The following is a 17,145-nucleotide window of genomic DNA, read 5'->3' on the forward strand; positions in this document are numbered from 1 at the left end:
TTCACTCCCTGCCCCCGATTTGGGGGTGCCCGTGTGTGGAGGGGGTCGGGTCACGCCCTGTCCCCTCCTGTGCCAGGGGTACGGGGTGGGGAGGGGGCTGGGACCCCTCGGGGGTGGTGACAGGTGGGGGTGGCAGGACGGGCTGGGGGTGTCCCAGTGCCCTCTGCATCCGGAAAGGGGCCGGGCGGGGAGGGGGCGGCTGGAGCCGCTGTCCCTTGGCCGTGCCCCGTGTCCCCGGGGTGTGTCCCGGGGGGCTGTGGGTGGGGAGGGGGTGCGGGTCCCCCCGGTTTTCAGCTCCGCCGCTGCTCCTGGTCCTTCTTCTTCTGCTTGTCCCGCTGCTTGTCCGCCTTCTCCCGGGCCTTGCGCTCCCGCTCGGCCGCCAGGCTCAGCTCCTTCAGCCGCCGCTTGAGCACCGCGCGGTCCTGCGAGCTGCTCACGCCCAGCGCCTGCGGCACCGCGGGCTGGGCACGGGCACCCCCGCGCCCCCTGCCCGCCGGGACCCTCCCCGAACAGCGGCTCCTTCCTAGAACCGCCCGTCCCTCCCTTGGGATCCCCCCTTGGCGCACCCTGGGCTCCCGACCCATGGAGCGGCCAGCTCGGACAACGGGTTTGGATACCCAGGGAAACCCTCTTTGGGGTACCCCGAACCCTCCCAGGCCTCCTGCCCCGCGGAATTGGGGTACCTCGAACCCTCCCAGGCCTCCTGCCCCATGGAATTGGGGTACCCCGAACCCGCCCAGGCCTTCTGCCCCATGGAAACCCCCTTTGGGGTACCCCGAACCCTCCCAGATCTTCCTGCCCCACGGAATTGGGGTACCCCGAACCCGCCCAGGCCTCCTGTCCCATGGAAACCCCCTGTGGGGTACCCCGAACCCTCCCAGATCTTCCTGCCCCATGGAATTGGGGTACCCCGAACCCTCCCAGCCCTTCCTGCCCCACGGAATTTGGGCACTTTGAACCCTCCCAGCCCTTCCTGCCCCATGGAAACCCCACTGGGGTACCCCGAACCCTCCCAGCCCTTCCTGCCACACAGAATCCCCCCTGGAGCACCCAGACCCTCTCACCCTCCATCTTTTGGGGCCCCTGGAGCCCCCCGGCCCCGCACCTTGAGCTTGGCCCCGTCGAGGAGCAGCAGGCGGGGCCCGTCCACGCCGCGCTCCGCGAATTCCCGCACGTAGCGCTCCAGGCCCAGGCTCTGCAGCCACTGCCCCACCTGGCCGCACGTCCAGCCCGCGGCCGCGCCCGCCGGCTCCTCCAGCAGCTGCGCACGGGGGTCAGCCGGGGGTCCCCGGGCCACTTTGGGGGGACACAGCCCCGGCCCCGCGCCCCCCGCGCTGCGCTCACCTCGTCCGAGGACTGGGACAGGGTGTGGTAGGGGTACGAGCACTTGGGGGGGCCGGGCGGGCGGGGGCTGGCGCTGGACGGGGGCGAATCCTCGCTCAGCTCGGAGTCCTGGGGCAGCGGGAAGGACGGGGCTGGACCCACAGCGACCGCAGAACCACCCCAGCCACCCCCCAGAGCCACCCAACAGCCCCCAGCAACCTCCAGTGACCCCCAGAGCCACCCCAGCGACCCCCAGAGCCACCCCAGCGACCCCCCAGAGCCACCCCACAGCACCCAGCGACCCCCAGAGCCACCCCACTGCTCCCAGCAACCCCCAGAGCCACCCCAGTGACCCCCCAGAGCCACCCCACAGCCCCCAGTGACCTCCAGAGCCACCCCAGCGACCTCCCAGAGCCACCCCACAGCCCCCAGCGACCCCCCAGAGCCACCCCACTGCCCTGAGCAACCTCCAGAGCCACCCCACAGCCCCCAGCGACCTCCAGAGCCACCCCAGCAACCCCCCAGAGCCACCCCACAGCCCCCAGCAACCCCCTGCAGCCCCCCAGTTGGCTGCCAGACCCCTCAGAGTGTTGATTCCCCTAAAGCCACCCCGACCCCAAAGGGCTTTGGATGCCCCCAATACCTGTCCTGACTCTACAGGGCTTTGACACCCCCACAAAGCCCCCCCGACCCCGTGGGGCTTCAAGTCCTCTCCCTATTGTCACCTGGCCCTATGGGGCTTTGTCCCCTGTCCCCAGAGCTGGTGTCACCTCCTCTCTTAGAGCCCATGGGGTCCCCAGGGCCGGGCTCACCTGCGAGGCGGATTTGGTGGGGCTGAGCCCCTCGTGCCGGGGGGAGCCGGCGGGGGACGCGGGGCCGGGGGACCCCCAGCCCCTGGCGCTGTCCGAGAACCAGGAGAAGGGCAGGAACGGGGACCCCGAGGGGCGGCCGGGCCCCTCTGCTGCCTCCCTGGGGACAGAGCCGTGTCAGGAGGTGTCCCCGGGCTGTCCCCAGGCTGTCCCCCTGTCCCGGGGCAGTCCCTCACCTGCTGCCCATGGACAGGCGGTTGCTGCTCTTCTCCTTGCGGCTCTTGCCAGAGGATGCCCGGCGCAGGGTCACGCTGGGGACAGGGGTGGTGACCCGATGGCTGGGGCACCAGGACCCCCCCGTCCGTCCGTCCGTCCGTCCGTCCGTCCATCCATCCATCCATCCATCCATCCATCCATCCATCCATCCCCCCAGCCCTCTGTCCTTCTCCCTCCCTCCCTCCCCACGTCCCCCTCCGTCCCCTCCCCGTCCCTCTCACCCCAAATCCAAGAATTTCCTCCGCGTTTTCTTATCGAGCCCCACGGTCGGGCTGGCAGGTGAGGGGGGGCTCATGTCCCGGCTGTCATCTGCAGGGGTGGCACCGGGCTGTCACCCGCTGTCCCCCCCAGGCGTCCCCAGGGCCTCGGGGGGGTCTCACCTTCGCTGTGCTGCCGGGGCCGGGGGTCGCGGCGGGCAAAGCCGGGGGAGCTGTCGGAGCTGGGGCAGGACTGGGGCGCGGGAGGGCCCGAGAGCCCCTCCTGGGACGGGGTGTTGGTGAGGGGCCGGTAGCGGCTGAGGGGGGGCGTGGGGGCCGGGGGGTCCCCCAGGCCCGGCCGTGCCACCCCCGGCTCGAAGGAGAAGCCGTCGGTGTGGGAGAAGGGCGAGGGGGCCGGGGGGCTGCCCTCGCCCTCAGTGCCCTGCGGGGGCACGGGCAGGGGGTCAGAGCCCTGCAGCCCCCCGGGGTTGTCCCCTAGACCACCTCCCCTGTCCCTAAACATGGCATCCCCCAAGGCCATCCTTGGCGTCCATGGTGCCCCCCAGGCCTCCCCCTGGGGTCTCTGGTGTCCCCAATCCCTGTGACCCCCCCAGCCCCAGTGTCCCCTGAGTCCATCCCTGGTGTCCCCAGTCCCTGTAAAAACCCAGCCCTGGCATCCCCCAAGACCATCTTTGGTGTCCACAGTGCCCCCCAGTCCTGTCCCTGGGGTCCTTGGTGTCCCCAATCCCCGTGCCCCCAGCCCCTCTGTCCCAAATCCCCGTGCCCCCAGCCCCGCTATCCCCAATCCCTGTGTCCCACAGCCCCGTTGTCCCCAATCCCCATGCCCTCAGCCCCACTGTCCCCAATCCCCGTGCCCCCAGCCCTGCTGTCCCCAATCCCCGTGTCTCCAGCCCCAGTGTCCCCAATCCCCAATCCCCCGCCCTGCTGTCCCCAATCCCCGTGTCCCCAGCCCCTCTGTCCCCAATCCCCGTGCCCCCAGCCCCTCTGTCCCCAATCCTGTGCCCCCAGCCCCGGTGTCCCCAATCCCCACGCCCCCCCAGCCCCGTTGTCCCCAATCCCCAGCCCCGCTGTCCCCAGTCCCGTGCCCCCAGCCCCGCTGTCCCCAATCCTGTGCCCCCAGCCCCGCTGTCCCCAGTCCCGTGCCCCCAGCCCCGCTGTCCCCATCTCACCGTGGCCTCGGGCCCCTCGTCGCCCTCGGTGGAGCTGGCGCTGTCGCGCAGGCGGGAGCGCGAGGGCCGCTGGCGGCGGCCGCGGGCCAGGAGCCGGGCACGGGCCTTGTGCAGGCTGCTGTCCAAGCGTGGCGTCTCTGGAACCACAGCGGTAAAATCTGGCAGTGAAAGAGACACCGGGGCAGGGAGGGACGGACGGACGGACACACGGACAGCGGGAGGGGAGAGAGCAGGAACGTGGGGGTGGACAGAGGGACAGAGGAGGAAGGAGGGATGGATGGATGGATGGACGGATGGATGGATGGATGGATGGATGGATGGATGGGAGATGGATGGATGGATGATGGATGGATGGATGGATGGATGGATGGATGGATGGATGGATGGATGGATGAGGGATGGATGGATGGATGATGGATGGACGATGGATGGATGGATGGATGATGGATGGATCCATGGATGGATGGATGGATGGACGGATGGATGGATGGATGGACAGACGGATGGATGGATGGATGGACAAATGGACAGATGATGGATGGATGGATGATTGATGGATGGATGGAAGGATGATGGAGGGATGGATGGACAGATGATGGATGGATGGATGGATGGATGGATGGATGGATGGATGGATGGATGGATGGATGGGAGATGGAGGGAGGGATGAGCAGGGAGAAAGGGACAGGGAAGCATTGGAGGCAGGTGGACAGACAGGCAGGGAAGGCCAGCCCAGCAGAGAGGGGACAGAGGGACAGAGGGACAGAAGGACAGGGATGGGGACAGGGACAGGGCAGGAGAATCGCAGGGCAGGTGCGTGGTCCCAGGAAGACAGGAGGGGGCACGAGGAGAGGGGAGCATTGGGGACATGGATGGGGCACCCCAGTGGGGCAGGACAGGGGACAGAGGGACAGAGAGAAGTGTTCAAAGAGATGGCCCAGCATGGGGACAGAGGAGTGGGTGACCCCGAGGACAGAGAGTCCCTGTCACCCAGGGGGGACACGCTTTGTCCAGGTCCCACTGGGATCCCCCAAATATCCCCACCGTGTTCTGAGCCCTGCACCCCAACCCCACCTGAGGGGTGGCTCTGGGCCATGTCCCCTGCTGTGTCCCCAGGTCCCTGTCAAACCCCTGTGCCGCCCTGACCCCCATTCCCATGTGCCCCGGATGTGTCCCCACATCTTTGTCACCCCCACACCCCCAGGTGTGTCCCCATGTCCCCTTCCCCACGCACATCCCCGTGTCCCCAGGCACACACTGTCCCCAAGCCCGGACACGGGAGGACACTGAGGGTGGGTGGGGACCCACGGGTGGCTCTGCACCCCTCGGGGGGGTCTGCACCCCAGGCCCCCCCTCAGGAACTCACCAAAAACCTCGTCCGTGTCCTGCAGCTTAGAGACCGACATGATGGGACAGGGCTGGGGACAGAGGGGACACTCAGGGGGAGGGACAGACCGACATGGTGGGACAGGGCTGGGGACAGAGGGGACACTCAGAGGGAGGGACAGAGCAACAGGGTGGGACAGGGCTGGGTACAGAGGGGACACTCAGGGGGGAGGGACAGACCGACACGGTGGGACAGGGCTGGGGACAGAGGGGACATTCAGGGGGAGGGACCAGCCCCTCTGTGCCTCCCATGTCCCGCGGGACGTGGGGCTGGGGATCCCCGCTGCAGAGCCGCCGGGAAGGGGTTAAACCCCCCGCCCCTCGGTGCTCGGGGAATCTCGGGGGGCCGGGGGCTCCTCGGGGTTCGGCAGCATCGGGGGCGGGGGGAGACCAGCCCCGGGAGGGGCCGGTACCGGCGGGGGGGGCTGGACCGGGGAGACTGGACCGGGAATGGTGTCCCTGGGTGGGGCTGGACCGGGAGTGCTGGACCGGGAATGCGCCTGGACCGGGAATATCGAACCGAGGGGATGGGGCTGTCCCCGGGGGAGGGGAGCTACCGGGCTGTACCGGAGCTGGGGCTGTACCGGGACCGGAGCTGTACCGGGGCTGGGGCTGTACCGGCGGTTGGATCTGTACCGGGGCTGTACCAAGGCTGTACCGGGGCCGTACCGAGGCTGTACCGGGGCCGCTGTCCAGGGGTGACGCCCTGCCCGATCCCCCCCTCCCCACTCACCCGCGCTCCTGGGGCATCCTGATCGCCCCCGGTCGCCTCCCGCCGGGCAGGGCCGGGCCGGGGCCGGGGCCGGGCCGGTGTTGGGGCCGGTGGGAGCGGAGGGCGCTGCCGAGCCGCCCCGCCGGGCCGGGGGCCGCGGGGGGGGGCACAGGAACCCGGAAACGGCGGGGGCGGCGGGGGCGGGGTCTGCCCCGCCCGGAACGAGCCCGGTGCCGAACGGACACCGGGGGAGGAACACCGGGACCCGAGGGACAGCGAACGCGCGCGGGGTGCTGAACGGACAGCGCCGGGGGGCACCGAGGGCACGGCGACACCGGGCACGGAGGGACGCGAGGCGGTGCTGAAGGGACAGCGACCGGCGGGACACGGGCACGGCGGTGCCACCGCCCGGCGCACGGTCCCCATCGTCCCCGGGGGCTCCTCCCCACCGTGCCCATCTCCCCCAGTGCCCCCCAGTCCCTCCCAGTGTCCCCATCCCTGCCCCCCACCCCAAATCCCTCCCAGTCCCCCCCATCCTTCCCAGTCCCCCTCAATGTCCCCAACTCTTCTCACCCTCCCCAGTGCCCCCCACCCCTTCCCACGACCCCAAATGATTCCCCACATCCCCCCCCCCACCCCTCCCGGTGCCCCCCCCGGCACCTCCGCCGGCAGAAGGAGGCGGGGGGCGAGGCCGAGCCGGCCTTGGTGGGGCGGGGGTCGCGTTGGGGGGCCGGGGGGTCGCGTTGGGGGACCGGGGGGGGTCGCGGCGGGCGCGGAGAGCGGGAGCGCTGCGTACATAGGTACATTATATATAGTATATACACCCACAGGTACACGTGTGAGATTAAATAACCCCGGCCCCCCCCGCCCGGGGCTCGCGCTCCCCGGACACCCCCCCCCCCCGCTCTTAAATAGCCCCCTCCCCCCTCCCCAAAGTGGCTCCAATCCAGTCGGACCCCCCTGCCCCGCCCCCCGCCCCACGCGCCCCCCCCGCCTCCCCTTCCCAGTATGACCAGCTCTGGCTCCCAGTTGCCCCCACATCCAGTTACTGTCGGAGACTCGGGGGCGGGGGGGGGGCAAAATAGAAATGAAAATCAAAGGGCGGGACCCCCCCGGCCCGGCTGGGGGCGGCCGGAGGTTGGGGGGTGTCCCAGCCCCAGAGAAATGCTGTGATTTTTTTGGGGGGGGGTTATTTACAGGTGAGGGGGGGGAGCATCACCCCCACCCCAGAGGGGAACCCCCCCCCGGTGTGTCCCCCCCGCCCGGGGAAGGCGAAAGCCCCGGGCTGGCGGGGGGGGTGGGGGCGTTGGCGGGGCGGGGGCAGCGGGGGGGTCCCCAAAGAGGGGTGCCAGGCAGCCCCCCCTTCCCGGGGGGGGCAGTGGGGCTGGTGCCCCCCCACCCCGGCGGGGTTGGCAAAGGCTCGGGGGTCCCCCCTGCCCGGCGATGGTGGCACTGAGGGGTCGGAGGGGGACACTTGGGGTCCCCCCCATGGCGATGGTCCCGGGGTCACCTCGATGTGGGGCTGGGGGTGAGTCCGTGGGGGAGGGGGGTGGGGGGGGGCAAAGACCCCCCCCCCCGGGCCGTGCTCCGGTGAGTCCCAAGAGAAGGAGCTGGGTCTGGGGGGGCTCCCAGCGTCCCCCCCAGCATGGCTCACATTTGGGGTGGGGGGGGACATTGTCCTGTGTGTCCCCCCCAGCGTCCAGCTGTGTCCGGGGGTGGGGGGCTCACGTCGAGGGGAGGGGGAGGCCTGGGGGGGGCCGCGCCCCCCCCGCGGGTCCATCACGTCACCACGAGACTCACACGGGACACAGACACGAACGCGGGGTGTCCCCCCCGAGCCCCCCCGCCCGTGCCCCCGAGGGGGGGTGGGGGGCACCAGGAGGCCTTGGCGGGGTCTCACCACCCCTCCCCCCACCCCGGGGAAGGGCTGGGAAGGGGAGGGGGCAGGGCCGGGGGCGGGGGGAGGGGGCCCCCCCAGGATCGCTGCGGTTTGAGGGTGGTTTAGGTCGGGTTGGAATTTTTCAAAGTCTGCAGCTTGGCCTCCAGTTCGGAGATCTGAAAAACAGCAAAGGGGACAGGTCTCAGCGGGGGGGGACACACCGGGGTGGGGGGGACACGGGGACACGCACGGGGACTGTGATGGGCAGGGGGACACGGGGGGAGCCTACGGCCATGGGGACAGGGAGGTGGGGGGGCACGGATGGGACATGGGGGGGACATGGGGGGTGACACAGGGGGGACAGGGAACACAAGGACGGGGCACAGAGATGGGAACTGGGGGACAGGGGGGACTGAGGCACACGTGGGGGGCAGACTGGGGACACAGGGATGACTGGGGGGATGACTGGGGGACACAGTGGTGGTGACTGGGGACACACTGGGGGACACACTGGGGGTGACTGGGGACATGCTGGGGTGACTGGGGGACACAGGGATGACTTGGGGACACACTGGGGTGACTGGGGACACACTGGGGGACACACTGGGGGTGACTGGGGACATATTGGGGTGACTGGGGACACATTGGGGTGACTGGGGGACACAGGGATGACTTGGGGACACACTGGGGTGACTGGGGGACACACTGGGGGTGACTGGGGGACACAGGGATGACTGGGGGACACACTGGGGGTGACTGGAGGACATGCTGGGGTGACTGGGGACACACTGGGGTGACTGGGGACACACTGGGTGTGACTGGGGATACACTGGGGTGACTGGGGGACACAGGGATGATGTGGGGACACACTGGGGATGACTGGGGACACACTGGGGGTGACTGGGGACACGCTGGGGTGACTGGGGACACACTGGGGGTGACTGGGAACACACTGGGGTGACTGGGGAGCACACGGGGGGCACAGGGATGGGTTGGCATGGGCAGGGGGCTGCAGGCAGGTGCTGGGTGAGTCTCTGTGGGATGCCAGGGGGCATTTTGGGGGTGATGGAGGTGGCTGAGTGGGGGGGGGGGGGCTCTGCTGGGTGTGGGGGACCTCCCCGCTGTGCCCTGGTGCCCCCCGGCCGGGCAGGGCCGGCCCCTCCCCCGTGACCCCCCCAGGGGATCCGGTGGCCCCGGGGGATCCGCTCTGCCCCGCAGGACCCATGGGGGATCCAGCATGACCAGCATGGGATCCCACCGGGAGCGCGCCGGGCCCTGGTCACCGGGACCCCATGGATCCCCCAGGCTCAGGGCCGGTCACTGGGACCCTTTGGGATCCTCAGGGCTCGGTGCCGGTCACCGGGATCCTTTGGGATCTCCCGGATCCCCAGGGCTCGGCACCGGTCACCGGGACCCTGCAGATACCCTGGGCTTGGTTCCGGTCACCGGGATCCTTTGGGATCCCCAGGGCTTGATTGGTGCCGGTCACTGGGATCCTTTGGGATCTCCTGGATCCCCTGTGCTCAATTGGTACCAGTTACCGGGATCCTTTGGGATGTCCCGGATCCCCAGGGCTCGGTGCCGGTCACCGGGATCCTTTGGGATCTCCCGGATGTTCAGGGCTCGGTGCCGGTCACCAGGATCCTTTGGGATCCCCCAGGCTCGGTGCCGGTCACTGGGATCCTTTGGGATCTCCCGGATCCCCAGGGCTCGGTGCCGGTCACCGGGATCCCCGGCTCCCCCACACACAGCCGGGATCCCCTGCCCGGGGAGATCCCTCTGGCCCCTCAGGGCTCGTCAGGCCCCAGAGCTGGAGCCCGGGCAGACCCGCTGCGATCCAGAGCGGGATCCAGGCCGGGAGGAGGCTCGGGGCGCCCGAGCAGATCCCGAGCAGACGCCGAGCGGATCCGGCGGCGGGAGCAGGGTCCGGTGGGAGCAGATCCCCCACGGTCCGGCGTGGGATCCGTGGCTCAGTCCGGAGCTCCGGGGCCGCGGCGGCCGAGCAGATCCCCGGCATCCATCGCTGGCGCGGCGGGAGCGGCGGGGCCGGGCCGGGCGGGGCCGGGCGGGGCCGGCGGGGGATCAGGGACATCCCGCGTCCCGGCGCCCCGTGCCCACCTTCTCCTGCAGCTTCTCCATCTCCTCCTTGTGCGCCAGCTCCGACTCCTCCAGCACCCGCCGCTGCGCCGTCTCCTTCTTCAGGAACTCGATCTCCCTGTGGGGACCCGCGGCGTGGGTGCCCGTCCCCGCGGCCAGGGGAGCGTCCCAGGGGGACCCCGCGGGTTTGGGACCCTGCTGGGTGGGTTGGGGTTGTCCCAGAGGATGGGCCGTGCCCAGGGATGCTCAGGAAGATCATGGGATCTTAGAAGGGTCGGGCTCAGAAGGGAGCTCCAAGCTCGTCCTCTGTGCCAGGGTGCTCCAGACCCTGTCCAAAATGGATCCATGCCAAGGGGAAGGTCCCTGCCAGTGGACAAAGGGTGCCCAGAAGGATTTGGAGCCCCGGGGATGGGTCTGAGTCAAGGGGAAGGAGTTGGTTCCCCAGGGTTGAGCCCACGCCCGGAGCCAGAGGGTGCCCAGGGAGGATTTGACACCACAGGGATGTGTCCCTGCCTCAAGGACAGGGGACAGAGGGTGCCAGGGAGGGGTCAGAGCCCCTCGAGGGCTCCACACCAAGGGCACAGGGACAGGGGCTGCCTGGGGAGGGTCTGGTGTCCAGGGGATGGACCCACAGGCAGGGATGGACCCAAGGATGGACCCACAGCCAAGGGGTGGACCCACAGGCAGGGATGGATCCATGGCCAGGGATGGACCCAAGGATGGACCCACAGACAGGGATGGGCCCATGGGCAGGGATGGACCCACGGGAAGGGATGGACCCACAGATAGGGATGGACCCACAGTCCAGGGATGGACCCACGGGCAGGGATGGACCCACAGTCCAGGGATGGACCCACAGCCAGGGTGGACCCACGGGCAGGGATGGACCCACATCCAGGGATGGACCCATGGGCAGGGATGGACCCACATCCAGGGATGGACCCACGTCAGGGATGGACCCACAGCCAGGGAAGTGCCCACGGTCCCGGGGATGGCTCGGCCCAGTGGCACAGTCTGTGCCCAGGGACGGGGGTGCCCGGGAGGGGGGGTGGGACACCCTGGGGATTGGGGACGGGTCCCTTCCCGCGGGGACGCCGGGAGCTGCCCTCACTTCTGCTGGTACTCCTTGATGAGCCGCTTGGCCTTGCTGTACTTGCGCTCCAGGGTCTGGTACTGGGCCTGGGTCTCCTTGAGGTGTTCGTCCACGGCCTGGCACAGGTTCTGCGCCTCCATCCAGTACCCCTCCAGCTTCTCCATGCGCTCCTTGTTCTCCTCCACGCTCTGCTCCAGCTGGGCCTTCTCGGCCCTCCAGCGCGCCTTCTCCTGCTCCAGGCACTGCAGCTGGGGACAGCGGTGTCACCACGGGGTGTGGCACAGCCAGGGAGTGGGGTGGGACATGGCACGGCCAGGGATGGGACATGGCACAGCCAGGGAGGCACAGCCAGGGTTTGGGACATGGTGCATTGTGGCAGGATGTGGCACAGCCAGGTGACAGGCAGGATGTGTCACAGCCAGGGATTGGGACATGGCACAGCCAGGGGATGGGACATGGTACAGCCAGGGGTTGGGACATGGCACAGAGTGACAAGACATGGCACAGTCAGGTGACAGGCAGGACACAGCACAGCCAGGGGAGGGGACATGGCACAGCCAGGGGATGGGACATGGCACAGCGTGGCAGGACATGGCACAGCCAGGTGACAGGCAGGATGTGGCACAGCCAGGGGAATGAGACATGACACAGCCAGGACATGGGACATGGCACAACCAGGGAGGCACAGCCAGGGGTTGGGACATGGCACAGTGTGGCATGACACGGCACAGCCAGGTGACAGGCAGGACACGGCAGGATGTGGAATGGCCCATGCAGGGCAGGTGGAGAAGGACATTCAGGGTGCCAGGGCAGCTGTCAGGGTGTCCCCCAGCCCCGGGCAGCCAGGACCCCCCCTCACCTTCCTCTTGAGCTGCTGGATCTCAGCCTCGGTCACGGCGTGTTTGATCTGGAGCTGTGGGAGAGCCAGGGTGGGCACGGGGTGGGCACAGCCCCCCGGGCCGGCCCCCCCTGCCCTCTCCCAGCCCCTCCTCACCTCCTTGAACTTGTGCACCAGCTTCTCGGGGTCCATCTCCACGGGGGACAGCGTGTCCTCGTTCTCGGCCAGCTCGAACACCTCGATGGCCATCTCCCCGCTGGGGAACATGGGGCTCATCTCCTCCTCCTCGTCCGTGGCATACTCCCCGGTCTGTGTGGGGCACAGGGGTGGGGTTGGCACCTGGGGAGTGCCCACCGTGCCGCCCCCAGTCCATGTCCCCTCACCTCCTCGTCGTCCTCGGTGTACTGGCTGTAGCGCTGCTCCATCATCTCGCGCTGCCACCGCTCCTGCTCCAGCGTCTGCTGGATCAGCTGTGCCACCTCGCTCTGCTCCCCCGGCTTCTCCCGCCCGATCAGGAACCTGGGGGGCACCGCGGCTCAGGGGGGGATACCCGGGGGGCATTCAGGGGGTGAGGAGGAGCTGGGAGCACTTTGGAGGGCACCAGGGTGGCACTTTGCAGGGAGATGGGGACAGGGCTGTGGGGCAGGGATGCCAGGGGTCAGCACGGCCTGGGGAGGGGGGGAAAGGGGGGGGTCTCAGGGCTGCCCACCCCCCCAAAGCCTGGCTCGTACCGGACACGGCCCTTGGTGTTCCTGAGCACGGAGGCGGCGAAGCTCTGCGTGACCCCCACCAGGCTGGTGCCATCCACCTCCACGATCAGGTCGTTCACCTGGATCCTGGGGACAAGGGCAGGCTCACAGCCCCTGGCCAGCCCCGGGGCAGACCTGGCAGCCCCTGCCCCGCCGCCCCCAGCCGTACCTGCCGTCCCGGTGCGCTGCCCCCCCTTCTGTCACCGTCTTGACGAAGATCCCCAACTTCTCCAGGCCCATGTCGGCCCCCGCGCCCATCCCGATGATGCTGATCCCGAGCCCTTCCGAGTCTGCAGGCACACAGAGCCGTGTCCTGCCGGGCTGCCACCTCCAGGCTGCCAGGCACGGCTTTGGGGGCAGCACCCACCTTTCTCCAGCTCCACGGGGAACAGGTCGAGCCTCTCCACCCTCTTCTCCAGCTCATACTCGGCCGAGGCCGCCATGGGATCCACGTCCTCATTGCGGCGGTCATAATCCTCGTTGGAGTAAGTGCTGAACACCTGGGGGCACGAGGGAGGGCTCAGCCGGGGGGGAACCCCCCCTGTGCCCCCCAGGAGTGCTGGGGTGGGAGCAAGCCCCTGGAGAAGCCCAGCCCCAAAGGGTGACATGGAGCAAGGGGAGATGGAAGGACACCAAGGGGGTGAGGGTGGCTTGGGGACAGGGGACAGTGCCTGGACGCCCTAAAGCCTCCCTGGCCGAGCTGGGATGTGCCACCAGGCTGCTGTGGCCAGGCTGGAGCCATGCCCTGCTCGCTGGGGGCTGTGGGGAGGGGCTGGCCAGGCCTGGCAGATGTCCCCAGAGGGGCCCCGGCCCCTCGGTGCTGCAGGCAGAGGGGATTAGGGATCACACACCACGGGATAAAGCCTGGCCACAAAGGGAATTAGGGCCCAGGATCAGGGGACAAAGCCTGGTGACACCCACAGATAGGCAGGGCCCACCCGTGTGGCACCCAGGGGTGACAGGGAGGAGCAGGGCAGGGGACAGAATGACGTCCCCCTGTCCTCAGGAAGTCGCTGGAGGGGTCCCCTGCTGTGCCCCCTATCCTGTCCCTAGGTCCTGCGGGATTTGGGATGTGGGGGGGGGGTCTGCAGTGGGGAAGGGGCTGGAATGTGCCCCTACTGCTGGGATGGATGGGGGTCCCCAATGTCACCCACCCCCCTGGTGGGTTTGGGGGACTCAGTGTCACCCGGGCAGGGGTCTGGGGTGCTCTAACTCCTGGGTGTCCACCCCACCCACCCCCACATGCCCCCTCACAGCTGAGCGGCTTTGGGGTGAGCAGAGCACCCCCCAGACCCCGTCCATGGGGTGAGCAGAGCACCCCAAAAACCTCATCCATGGGGGAGCAGAGCACCCCAAAACCTCATCCATGGGGTGAGCAGAGCATCCCAAAACCTCATCCATGGGGTGAGCAGCATCCCAAAAACCTCATCCATGGGGTGAGCAGAGCACCCCAAAAGCCTAATTCATGGAGTGAGAAGAACATCTCAAAAACCTCATCCATGGGGTGAGAAGAGCACCCCAAAAACCTCATCCATGGGGTGAGAAGAGCATCCCAAAGACCCCATCCATGGGGTGAGCAGAGCATCCCAAAAACCTCATCCATGGGGTGAGCAGCATCCCAAAACCTCATCCATGGGGTGAGCAGAGCACCCCAAAACCCCCATCCATGGGGTTAGCAGAGCACCCCAAAACCCCCATCCATGGGGTTAGCAGAGCACCCCAAAACCTCATCCATGGGGTGAGAAGAGCATCCTAAAACCCCCATCCATGGGGTGAGCAGAGCAGCCCAAAAACCCAACCACGGCGAGGGCACCGTGCCCGGGGCTGGGCCGGCTGCATCCCACGGGACCAAGGCCACCCTCAGCCTGCAGCCCCCCGGGTCACGGCCCCCAGTGTCCCCCGGCCGGGCCGCGGCAGTGGCTGTCCCCCGTCCCAGGTGGGGCCACCCACCCGCTCTGACTCAGAGCCAGAATATAGGCCGGGCTCTAAAAATAACCCGGCTCCGGCACAAAGCAACCGCTGCTCCTGCGGTCGGGTCGGGGGGATCCGGGCGGGAGGGAACACCCCTAAATAGCTGCACGGCCCCTTTATCCTCCCCCCAGCCCGGGTGGGGACCCCGAACCCCGCAGGATTCCTGCCGGGAGCGGAGGGGGGGGGTGATGCCGCCCACCCGGCCACGCTGCCGAGGCACTTCCCCTTCCTCCCTTCCTCCCTTCCTCCCCTTCCTCCCTGCCTCCACTTCCCGAAACCGTCCTGGGCACCGGGCTGAGCGCACGGGGTGGGGGCACATCCCCCCCTCCCCTCCATGGCCACCTTGTCCCCAGGGACCCCCGGGCAGGGAGGAGCCCCGGCCCCGAGGGATGCCCCAGCCCCACTCCGCGCATTTCGGGCATCCCCACCCAAAATATGGAGCGGTTTGGGCCCGGCCTGGGCACGACACGGGGGTGGCACTGCCTGCTGTGCCTGGCCCACCACAGAGGGTCGCAATGCCACCTGTCCCCATCACACCGGGCCTGGAGGGTCCAGACATGGCCCTTCATTAACCGGCTCGTCAGCCAGGCCCAGGCCCTGCTTCCCCCAGCACGGGGACAGGGACAGGGACAGGGACAGGGACAGGGACAGGGACAGGGACAGGGACAGGGACAGGAAGCCCTGTCCCATGGGGGGCACAGGGCATGGAGACACAGACCCCCAGCCCCTTTTCCATCCCTGCCAAAGGGGTGATTGTGTGGGGGTCACACAGCCCAGTCTGGGCTGCTCATCACCGTGGTACCCCTCACCCTGGGGTACCCCTCACTCTGGGGTACCCATGACCCTGGTACCCCTCACTCTGGGGTACCCATCACCGTGGTACCCCTCACCCTGGGTGCCCTCCCTCCCTGCCCAGCCGGGCTCACCTGGATGGGGGCCGTGCTGAACTGGATCTTGCGGTTGGGCACGGGCTCCTCTTCCTCGGACAGCCCCGGGATCTCCACGCAGCCCGACTCGGGCTCGTACAGCCCTTCAGCCTCCTCCTCCTCCTCCAGCCCGCTGCCCCCCGAGTCCTCCCCGAGCCCGCTGTAGGCACTTATGTCCACCAGGTCGGCCTCGGAGAAGTCCTCCTTCTTGGCCTCCTCGGAGCCATCGCCCTCCTCCGCCCGCTCGCCCTTGACGCCCTCCGAGCCCGCGGCCGCCCCCGAGCCCCCGTCCGGCCGGGGGGCTGCGGCCGCCGGGCCTTCGTCCCCTTTGGCCGGTTGGGGCGCGGGCACCGCTTCACCCGCCGTCTCCTCCTCCTCCTCCTCGCCCTCTCCGCTCTCCTCCACCTCCACGGGCTTGATCTTGCACACCTCCTGCACCCTCGGCGCCACCGCCTCCTTCTCCGCCGGCCGCCCGCTCTTCCCCGCCGCCTTCTCCTCGTCGGGCGGCCGGGCACGGGCCGGGGCAGCGTGCCCGTCGCCGGTGCCATCGCTGCGGGCGCCAGGCGTGAACACCCTGGGCCGCTTGGCCACCGCCTTGGCGCCCAGCGGCGCGGCCGCCCGGCCCTGCGCCTTGTGCAGGTTGTTCCTCAGGTCGGCCTTCTCGAAGACGGCGCTGAGCTGGCTCACGGTGGGCGACACGGCGTCGGCGTCCAGCTTGTCCAGCGACTCGGTGCTGCCGTTGAACCTCACCACCACGTCCAGCTTGCGGTCCTGGAAGCCGGCGCGCTCCTTGCGCAGCAGCAGCTTGGTGCTGGTGGCCTTCTCCTGCGGGCTCCTCTCGAAGATCTTGCGGGTCTCCTGCAGCTTGGAGAAGGGTTTGTCGGGCTTAGAGTCGAAGCGGCTGACGCGCTCCGAGACGCTGGTGCCCAGCTTGAGGAGGCTGCCCTGGTCCACGCCGTCGCCCAGGCTGCCGGCGCGGGGCAGGGACAGGCGCACCGGCTTCTCCTTGGCCTTGGCCAGGTCGCAGGCGCCCTCGGGGCCGGGCGCCGTCCCCATCTGCAGGAACATGTTCTTGATCCGATGCACGTTGGAGCCATACTTCTTCCCGCGGCTCTTCTTGCCGTCCTCGCCGTCGGCCTCCTTTGTGGGCGCCAGGGCCTGGATGGTGGCCTCGTAGGCGTTCCGGTGCGGGGACGCGCTGCGCAGCCCCCCGGCCCCCGCCGCACCCCCGGCCGAGGGGGCCCCCCCGGCCCCGCCGGCCTCGGTCCTCAGCATGGTCCCGGCGCCCGCATCGCTCGCCGCCACCGCCGCCGCTGCCCCCGGGCCCCGCGCCCGCTACCGCGCCATGGGCGGGGGGCTGTGCCGGGGGGCTGTGCCGGGGGGCAGCGCTGCCCCGGCCCGGTCAGGCCATGGCCATCCCGCGGGCCCCCTCCGCCGCGGCGCTTCTTCCTTCCTGCCTTCCTTCCTTCCTTCCTCCCCGCTCCTCCTCCTCCTCCTCTTCCCCTTTCTGCGCGCCGGTGATGGAGCCGCCGCCGCCGCCGCCGCCGCCGCGCTCTGCCCGCCCCGCTGCCCGCAGAGCCCTCTGGGTCTGAGCAGCGCTCGCCCTTCCTCTTCCTCAGCCGCGCTTCGGCCTCAGCGCCGCCACCGCCGCCGCAGCCCGGCCATGGGGACGCTGCGCTCGCCGTGCCCGCCCGCACCG

The 17,145-nt window shown here is 69.3% G+C and overlaps 2 protein-coding genes across 2 annotated transcripts; both read right to left on the reverse strand.

Annotated features, from left to right (window-relative positions):
• Nucleotides 1-278: 278 nt before the first annotated feature.
• SAMD14 (sterile alpha motif domain containing 14) lies at nucleotides 279-5,201 on the reverse strand (the record flags this gene model as incomplete). The annotated part of the gene is made up of 9 exons (XM_084222164.1): nucleotides 279-446; nucleotides 1,106-1,261; nucleotides 1,345-1,452; nucleotides 2,136-2,292; nucleotides 2,369-2,443; nucleotides 2,630-2,717; nucleotides 2,789-3,047; nucleotides 3,796-3,953; nucleotides 5,162-5,201. 9 exons carry the CDS (start codon nucleotides 5,199-5,201, stop codon nucleotides 291-293), a joined length of 1,197 nt encoding a protein of 398 aa, XP_084078290.1. The 3' UTR covers nucleotides 279-290.
• Nucleotides 5,202-6,896: 1,695 nt separating this feature from the next.
• Nucleotides 6,897-17,104, reverse strand: PPP1R9B (protein phosphatase 1 regulatory subunit 9B). Its single transcript, XM_084222026.1, has 10 exons — nucleotides 15,447-17,104; nucleotides 12,917-13,049; nucleotides 12,719-12,839; nucleotides 12,532-12,636; nucleotides 12,184-12,319; nucleotides 11,957-12,109; nucleotides 11,822-11,875; nucleotides 10,981-11,210; nucleotides 9,891-9,987; nucleotides 6,897-7,948 (listed from the first exon to the last, which is right to left on the reverse strand). The coding sequence occupies exons 1-10, from the start codon at nucleotides 16,719-16,721 to the stop codon at nucleotides 7,895-7,897; spliced, it is 2,358 nt and encodes a 785-aa protein (XP_084078152.1). The 5' UTR covers nucleotides 16,722-17,104; the 3' UTR covers nucleotides 6,897-7,894.
• Nucleotides 17,105-17,145: the final 41 nt, after the last annotated feature.

The sequence above is a fragment of the Fringilla coelebs genome (assembly GCF_963513975.1).
Source record: "Fringilla coelebs genome assembly, chromosome: 27".
NCBI classification, from domain to species: Eukaryota; Metazoa; Chordata; class Aves; order Passeriformes; family Fringillidae; genus Fringilla; species Fringilla coelebs.